We start from the raw sequence: 9,247 nt of genomic DNA on the forward strand, positions 1-9,247 counted from the left end.
GAATGGCCTACTCCTGCACCTATTGTCTATTGCCTATTGTCTATTGAATGGCGGTGCTGGCTTGAAGGGCCGAATGGCCTACTCCTGCACCTATTGTCTATTGTATCCATCTATCACTTACCAGGCTTTATCTCGTCCCCTACCTCTCTTTTCCAGCTTTCTCCCCCCTACTCCGTCATCTGCAGAAAGGTCCCAACCCAAAATGTGGCGGACCCACTAAGTTACTCCAGCACTTTGTGTCTTTGTGGGGGTGGGGGGCGGTGGGGGGTGGATTAAATACAAGTCTATTTCAAAGCACCCTATGCACCCATGGTGTAGAAGACGTTGTCCTGAAAGTTTTACCTTTCTGGAAGGTGCTGTGGGGAAGACTCACAGAGTAGCGTTTGTGTAGTCTACACTCGTGGTTAGGATTCATTTTACAGTACTGCGCTTGGTCTCCTGGATAATTCTCTCCTGTTTTCTGGTATTCCCAATACCACGTTCTACGAGGAGAAAGAAAAATCATGTCAACTTCTCAACATTATTCACTTTGAGATCGACAGGTGAGGTGCTGGAAGACTGGAGGGTGACTAATGTTGCACCTCCAGTTTAAGAAGGGCTTCAGGGAAAAGCCTGGAGACTCTAGACCAGTGAGCCTGGGAGGCAAGTTACAGGAGAGTATACTCATTCACTCCCATTACCCGTTTGATGCTGAAGTAGATCCAATGTTTCTTTGGCCGTGGATTTTGTTCTGCTGTAGAGTTTCAATATATGCTCCAATTTCCTTCTGTCTTTTACTCAGTTCCCTGGTTTGAGTGGTCGTTCCTTGAAGCTCTTCCTACAAAAGGAATCAAAGCAACATTTGACAGTTACACAAACAATCTATGTCAAAAGCCTGCACTGACATCTGTCGAGATTCATTTTGAATTAATATTGCAAACTAAAACTGCAGAGAGAAAAATCTCACAACTGTACCCACTTCTACAGCTTCCTCTGGCAGCTCGTTCCAGATACGGACTACTAGTACGGATTCCACTGCGATCCCTCTTAAATCTCTCCTCTCACCTTAAGCCCGTGCCCTCTTGGTTTAGAATCCTCTACCCTGGGGAAAAAGACCATGTGCGTTCACTTTATCCATGACGCTCATGATCTTGTACATCTTAATAAAGTCACTCCTCAACCTCCTACACTCCAAAGAAAAAAGTCCCAACCTCTCCCAAAAGTCAAGCCTACAAGCCCAAGCTTTGAAGAGACTTTTGGATAGGACAGGGATATGCAGGAAATGGAGGGAATAAGGGTAACGTGCAGGCAGAGGAGATTAATTTAACTTGGCATCATGTTCGGCACGGCCATTGCGGGCCGAAGGGCCTGTTCCTGTTGTTAAGATTAGTTTAGTTTAGCTTAGAGATGCAAAGTGGAAACAGGCCCATCAGCCCACTTAGTCTGCGCCAACCAGCAATTACATGTACAATAGTTCTATCGTACAAACTAGGAACAATTTACAGAAGCCAATTAACCTAAAAACATGCACGTCTTTGATGTGTCGGAGGAAACAAGAGCACCCGGAGAAAATCCCAGTCACAGGGAGAACACACAAACTCCATACAGACAGCACCCAAGGTCAGGATTGAACCCGGGTCTCTGACGCTGGAAGGTAGCAACTCTACCGCTGCGACTAAAATCTCTGTAACATCCTAGTGAATTTGTAGAAACAAGAAACCGCAGTGCTGGTTTGCAAAAAAAGGACACAAAGTGCTGGAGTAACACAGTAGGTCAGGCAGCATTTCTGGAGAACATGGATAGGTGGATATAGATGGTTTGAAGAAGGGTCCTAACCCAAAACGTCACCTCTCCATGTTCTCCAGAGATGCAGTCTGACCTACTGAGTTACTCCAGCACTTTGTGTCCTTCCTGGTGAATCTCTTCTGCACTTTCCAATTTAATGACTTTCTCTCTACACTTTCTCCTGTCACTCAATCCTCAATTTATTCACCACGGGTGAGCGTGGCTCGATCTCAGCTGTTGCTTCACAGCCGAGGAACAGGATTAAATCATGATCTAATTCTAAGGCGGAGAGCGCTGGAGGCTAAATGGTTCACTCCCGGTTCCTTCCTATGTCCCGATAACAACAACTCTGGCAATTCAGCCTGAATAATGATTATTTCAAAAACTTTTCACAAATGAACAGTAGAAAAATAAATGTGTGATTGTTCCTGTATCCTGATTACATTATGAACGACCCTGTGTTCAAAACCACGTGGACAGATCAGACTTTGCTGCCTATCTTGCTGACTGTGAGTTGGAAAGTGAGTTTCCTGAGAGTGCCTCAAAATAAAATTGAAATAGTGAATTCCATTGTAATATGCAAGGTCATCGAAGGGTAAAACAGTAGGAAAGGGATCTACAAAGACAAAATACTCGTTAGTGACGTGGGCATGGCATTTAAACAGCCTTTCTCTGCTCCTACCCCAATAGACAAACACATCCAAGTTCAAGTTTATTATCATCAGGTGAGATACAGGTACAATAAAATGTATTGTCTAATAAAACATGCAGGAACGAATCCAAGAGTGAAGAGAGAAACAAGGAACTACAGATGCTGGTTTACAAAAAAGACACAAAGTGCTGGTGTAACTCAGTGGGTCAGGATGCATCTCTGGAGGCGACGATTTGGGTCGGGACCCTTCTTCAGACTGATTATTGCAGGGGGGGAGAAAGCTGGAAGAGAGGTGTAGGCGGGACAGAATTGAGTTTGCACCTTAAAAATGATGACTGTCTCTTTCAGGTGCTTCAGCTGTTCTTGCCACTCCCGTCCACAAGTCCGAACTCTTTCCTCCAGGGAGACGTTAATGTCCTCAACTCTGGTCAGCACCTGCAAGGTGGCTGCGAATGTCACTTTCAGTTCAGCTGCCAAGGCCTGCAACTGGGAAGGTGAGACGGGGAATATCTTACAGATCAAACTTTAGATTTATTATTGTCACCTGTACTGAGTTACAGTGAAAAGCTTTGTCTTGTATGCTATCCAATCAGATCAGGTAATACTAATAGATCAATTGAGTCAAACTCAAGTTCAATAGTTAGAGCAAAGGGGAAGATATAGAGTACAGGATATAGTTCAGTTTAGAGAGAGTTTAGTTTAGAGATACAGCATGGAAACAACCCTTCGGCAGTGGCTGGGTCTAAAAATATTGGTTGCCAGGAGACAAAGGGGGCCCACCCACAACTACAATGCTATCATTTAACAGGGGCCCACTTGCCATCACTTGCTATCATTTCATCAGGGGCCCACTTGCCATCGGGCAAGCTGACACCCTGGCCAGTCCGCCACTACCCTTCGGTCTACTGGGCCCATGCACACCATCGATAACCCATTCTCACTGTTATCACACTTTTACATCCACTCGCTACGCAGTTTACAGAGACCAATTAACCTACAAACCCGTACTTCTTTGGGATGTGGAAGGAAACCAGAGCACTTGGAGGAAACTCGCACTGTCACAGTGAGAACGTGCGAACTGCACACAGACAGCACCTGAGGTCAGGTTCAAACTGGGTATCTGGCACTGAGAGGCATCAAGACTGGCCCTGTGAGCTTTCAGTGAACGGAAGGCATGAGCGCCAGATCTCTAGATACATAATAAAAAAACTAAACTAAAAAAAAAACATAAGAACACTTACCTGTGAAATCTGTAAGACTAAATCGGACTCATCAGTGGCTTTGATTTCTGTAAAGAAAATATAGTGGAATTGTCCAAGAAGCTTCACTCTGATGTTACAGAGTCAGTAACAAAACATCAGACATAAGGTATCTTCAAACATTGTGGAGGGAGCTGGACTTGCTCTGAACTGGAATACACTGCTTATTGAGGTGGTGGAAGCAGATCCAATAGAACATTTTTTAGTTTTGTTTATTATTGTCATGTGTACCGAGGTACAGTGAAAAGCTTTTAGTTGCATGCTATCCAGTCAGCAGAAAGAGTATGCATGATTACAATCAAGCTGTCCAGTGTACAAACACAGGATAAAGGGAATTACGTTTAGTGCAAAAAAAAAGTCCAGTAAAGTCCAATTAAAGATAGTTTGAAGGTCTCCAATGGGGTAAAGGGGAGGTCCAGGGCCAGATTTCCGTATAAGCTTGACAAGCTTAAGCTTAGGGCCTCGAGATTTAGGGGGGGCTCGAAGAGCCGCATTTACCACTAGGCTTCATAGGCTGAAGCCTAGGGCCTCGAAATCTAGGCGTCTTTCCACAGATGCTGCCTGACCCGCTGAGTTACTCCAACACTTTGTGGTTTGCTCCAGTAATTTGTAGCACACTTACTTATAAAACATTAGTCTGGGTTTATCAGCAATGGATGCTTGTCTCTCACTTGCCTTCAGTATTTTTCTCCATCGGTTATTTCTTTAGTTGTTAAGCCAGTCTCCTTCAAGATGGTTCCAAAGTCCTCAGCTGTCCTGTGGCCCAGTAAATAAAAGGTCGTTGTGTGCCTGTTGTAAAGATCAGGTTGTTTCCCACCAAGCATGTGAGGCTAGAACAAGACTTGCATGTACAAAGCTCTGCTTTCCCCTGAAGACAGAATGGAAAGCTGCCCAATTAGTCTTTTTTTTAAATACATACAAGGGTATGGAAGCCGTCCACGCCGACCATCGATCACCCGTTCACAGTACGTCTATGTTAACCCACTTTCTCATCCACTCCCTACACACTAGGGGAATTTAGTGCTGACAGAATCAAGGGATATGGGGAGAAAGCAGGAATGGGGTACAGATTTTGGATGATCAGCCATGATCATATTGAATGGCGGTGCTGGCTCAAAGGGCCGAATGGACTACTCCTGCACCTATTTTCTGTTTCTATGTTTCTATAGAGGCCAATTAACCTGCAAATCCACATGTCTTATGCTCAGGATTATTTTTGTCAGACAACCGAGGTACTGAGATGCTGCCAGACCAGCTGAGCTACTCCAGCACTATGTCCCCTTTTGATCTTTCAAATACTGACATGTTTTCTATTTACACCAGATTTATACCATCTTACATTTTACTCGTTTCCTAACAATTTTAGATCAGATGATAAGATGTCGACACAAACAGAATGTCTCGAGTAGTGAAAATACTAGAATGGAAATGATAACTGGTACCTAGCACATAAAGGTAAGAAAGAATTTGGAAATATCAAATAGGTTCAAACTCCTGGACCTAGAAATCAGCTCTCCTCTCTGCCACTGGATTCTCAACTTTCTGACCCACAGAACCTCAATCAATAAGGATAATGACAGCACCTCCTCCACAATAAATCTCAACACCTAAAATCAAAGTGAACAGCTTTGTTTTGCATGCTATCCAATCATATCAGATAATACCATACATAAATACAATCAAGTCAAACTCAAGTAAAATAGGTAGAACAAAGGAGAAAGAACAAAGAAGAAGATACAGAGTACAGAATATAGTTCTCAGCATTGTAGCGCATCAGTTCCAGAGACAAAGTCCAATGTCCTCAATGGTGTAGAGGTGAATTGGTCGGGCAAAGGGGAAGATACAGAGTGCAGAATATAGTCCTCTTGGAATATGGGAGGAAACCAGAGCACCCGAAAGAAACCCTCGCGGTCACAATGAGAATGTGCAAACTCCACACAGATGGCACCTGAGGTCAGGATCGAACCTGGGTCTCTGGCACTGTGAAGCAGCAGTTGTTGTTGTAAATGTAAATGTCTGTTCATATTACACAAAGTGCTGGAGTAATTCAGTGGGTCAGGCACCATCTGTGGAGGAAAATGGACAGAGGACATTTCCCTTCCATGGGACCCATGAAGAGGACCTCCGACAGGCTGCAAAACACAACGCAAGCAACAGAAGGAGAGATTGTACACCAGGAAGGTCCAACCACATCCCACCACCTGTACCACTCATCTATGCCCACACTACAGTCCATTACTCTAAGATTGGCCTCTTCAACCATCTCAAGACTCACAGATATGACCCACCAGGAGGACAACCATACTCGATTTCCAGTGTCAGTGAAAATTTTCTAATTCTCTAGTATCTAATTCTTCATTACGCAGAAACTTAACCCCCCCCCCCCCCGTTCTACACCCTGTCCTCCCCAATCACTACTTCACCCCTACTTAAAGCAAGATTCCAGTCTGAACCCTTTCCCACCCACCCCTCTCCAATCACCACTTAACACCCAATTACAGCCTGACTGCAAAAGACTGCGGCCTCGTCCACTACCCACTCCCTTCGTGCTGCCCAACATCAATCTGGCCACTTTTCCATCATCAACAATAAAAATAGAGGAGGTGGAGAGGCTGTTCAGAAGACAGAGAAGCTCCAGGACCGAACAATGTTTCCCGCTCTCCTCTCAAGCTCTATGCCGAACAACTGGTACAGACATGTCTACACAGACATTTTCAACCAGTCCCTGCAAACCTGTACTGTCCCTGCCTGCTTCAAAGTCTCCACTATTGTCCCTGTACCCTAAAAGGCATGGATTACTGGTCTTAATGACTACAGGCCTGTCACACTGACCCCTGTAGTCATGAAGTCCCTTGAGAGGCTTGTGCTGGCCAAGCCTAAAAATATCATGAATCCCCTGCTGGACCCTCTGCAGTAGATCTGTGGATGATGCAGTCAACCTGGGCCTGCACTTCATCCTCCAGCACCCAGACCACCAGGGGACCTATCTGAGGATTTTGTTTGTTGATTTTAGCTCTGTATCCAACAGCATTGTGCCAGAGCTACTACACTCCAAACTTTCCAAGTTGACTGTGCCTGAACCCCTCTGTCGGTGGATCACTAGCTTCCTGACAGACAGGAAGCAGCATGTGAGGCTGGGAAAGCACATCTCAGATCCACAGACCCTCAGCATAGGAGCACCGCAAGGCTGCCTACTCTCCCCACTCCTCTACTCTCTCTACACCAATGACTGCACCTCCACTGACTCCTCTGTCAAGCTTCTCAAGTTTGTGGATGACACAACCCTGATTGGACTGATCTAGGATGGGGAGGAATCTGCCTACAGACAGGAAGTGACACAGCTGGCATCCTGGTGCCATCACAACAACCTGGAGCTCAATGCTCGTAAGATAGTGGAATTGATTGCAGACTTTAAGAGAGCTCCCCCTCCCCTCACCTCACTCACCATTAACAACACCACAGTCACATCTGTGGAGTCTTTTAAGTTCCTGTGAACCACCATCTACAAGGACCTTAAATGGGGGGCCATCATCGACTCCACAGTCAAAAAGGCACAACAGAGGATGTACTTCCTGCGGCAGCACAATCTGCCACAGGCAATGATGGTCCAATTCTATACAGCCATCGTAGAGTCTGTCCTCACCTTCTCCATCATGGTCTGGTTTGGCTCAGCTACCAAGCACGACATCCGGAGGCTGCAGCAAATCGTCCGATCAGCTGAGAAGGTTATTGGCTACAACCTTCCCTCCATTGACGAACTGTACACTGCAAGGGCCAGGAAGCGAGTGGGTAAGATCATCTCTGACCCCCTCACCCTGGTCACAAACTCTTTGAATCACTTCCATCTGGAAGACGACTCCGGGCTGTCAAAGCTGCCACAGCCAGACATAGAAACAGCTTTTTTCCACGAGTAGTAGCTCTTCTCAATAACCAAAAATCTGTAGCCACCTTTTGCTCTGGTATTTTATTTAATTCACATGTTTAATCGATAATGTTTTTTTATCAATGTTTAATGTGCCATTCCTAACTGTCACTCTATGTCATGTTGTCAGCTGCGGGCGGAGCACCAAGGCAAATTCCTGGTATGTGAATATACTTGGCCAATAAACTTATTCATTCATTCATCTTGGGAGGATATGAATCCATAAGGGCGGCACAGTAACGCAGCGGTAGTCTTGCTGCCTTACAGTGCCAGTGACCCAGGTTCAAACCTGACTATAGGTACTGTCTGCACAGAGTTTGTACACTCTACCAGTGATTGCATGGGTTTTTTTCTGGGTGCTCTGATTTCCTCCCACACTCCAAAGAAGTACAGGGTTGTAGGTTAATTGGTTTTGGTAAAATTGTAAATTGTTCTGAGTGCGTAGGATAGTGTGGGGTGATTGCTGGTCGGTGTGGACTTGGTGGGCCAAAGGGCTTGTTTCCACACTGTATCTCTAAAGTCTGCAGTGTAAAGATGCTGCCTGTCTGCTGAGTTACTCCAGCGATTTGGCTTATTTGTAAACCAGCTGTAAATCTGCAGATCTTTGCGTCTACAATTCCAAGGTGTTTAACAATAACTCTTAATGGTATACATGTGACGTGCTCAATTAACTGTGAGTGGCTATTAGTTCAACAGAAGTCGCAAATCAAAGTCAGAAAATAAAAGAGACCCTTACTAGCCAGGATTTTGAACTGTGAAAGGACAATCAACATATTCCATTGATTCATTGAGAGATACAGCATGGAAAACAGGCCCTCCAACCCACTGTCCACGCCGACCATCGATCACCCGTTCACACTATTTCCATGTTATCCCACTTTCTCATCCACTCCCTACACACTGGGGACAAGTTTACAGGGGCAGTTAACCTACAAACCTACACGTCTTCAGGATGTGGGAGGAAACCGGAGCACCCAGAGAAATCCCAAGCGGTCACAGAGAGAATGTGCAAACTCCTTACAGACAGGGTCTCTATCTCGCAAACCTGGGTCTCTAGCGCTGTGAGGCAGTGGCTCTACCAGAAGCGCCACTGTGCTGCCCGGTATCAAGGAAAATAACGTAATAAAACATTTAATCGAGAACCTTTAGCAGAAGATTTAAATTCTTTTGACAAGTATACCTATGCTTCAAACATTGAAAAGTTTGTAAATTAAACTTACAGGCGACTCGATCTTCTTTCAGTCTGTGTTGAATCTTGCAGGACTTTTAAATGACGACTCTACTTGAAGTTTCTCGAAACAAGTGGCTCTGTGTTATGCGAATGCTAGTTGTTTACTGGATATTTTTCATGTCAGAAATTGGTCATGGACTTGAAAAAGGAAGTTAGTATCTTGTGTCTGACAATTCGTGAGACTGTAAGCAGAGTTCAGATGCCAGAGTAACTATTATCAACAGAGTGCCTTTTGTATCATACATTTTCATGGTCCGAAAGGCTTTTTCGGCCATTAAAGCAACTTAACAAGTCTGCTGTGGAATTGTTCATGTTAAATTATCAGAAATGTGGTAGTCATAGTGTTACAGCAAAACAGAACACAAAACACACTCTTCAATACACTGAGTCTGCACCGACCATCAACATCCCATTCACAC

At 44.9% G+C, this 9,247-nt stretch overlaps 1 protein-coding gene across 1 annotated transcript in view; it reads right to left on the reverse strand.

The window, feature by feature from the left end:
- The window catches only part of arhgef33 (Rho guanine nucleotide exchange factor 33), a 28,194-nt gene extending 23,825 nt beyond the window's left edge, over nt 1–4,369 (reverse strand). The window contains exons 1-5 of the mRNA XM_033026385.1: nt 4,351–4,369; nt 3,658–3,704; nt 2,738–2,902; nt 681–817; nt 343–482 (exon numbers count right to left, since the gene is read on the reverse strand). Coding sequence (XP_032882276.1) covers nt 343–482; nt 681–817; nt 2,738–2,902; nt 3,658–3,704; nt 4,351–4,369 — 508 coding nt within the window. The remainder of the gene's footprint in view (nt 1–342; nt 483–680; nt 818–2,737; nt 2,903–3,657; nt 3,705–4,350) is intronic.
- Nucleotides 4,370–9,247: the final 4,878 nt, after the last annotated feature.

Source organism: Amblyraja radiata, chromosome 8 (genome assembly GCF_010909765.2).
Source record: "Amblyraja radiata isolate CabotCenter1 chromosome 8, sAmbRad1.1.pri, whole genome shotgun sequence".
Classification (NCBI taxonomy): domain Eukaryota; kingdom Metazoa; phylum Chordata; class Chondrichthyes; order Rajiformes; family Rajidae; genus Amblyraja; species Amblyraja radiata.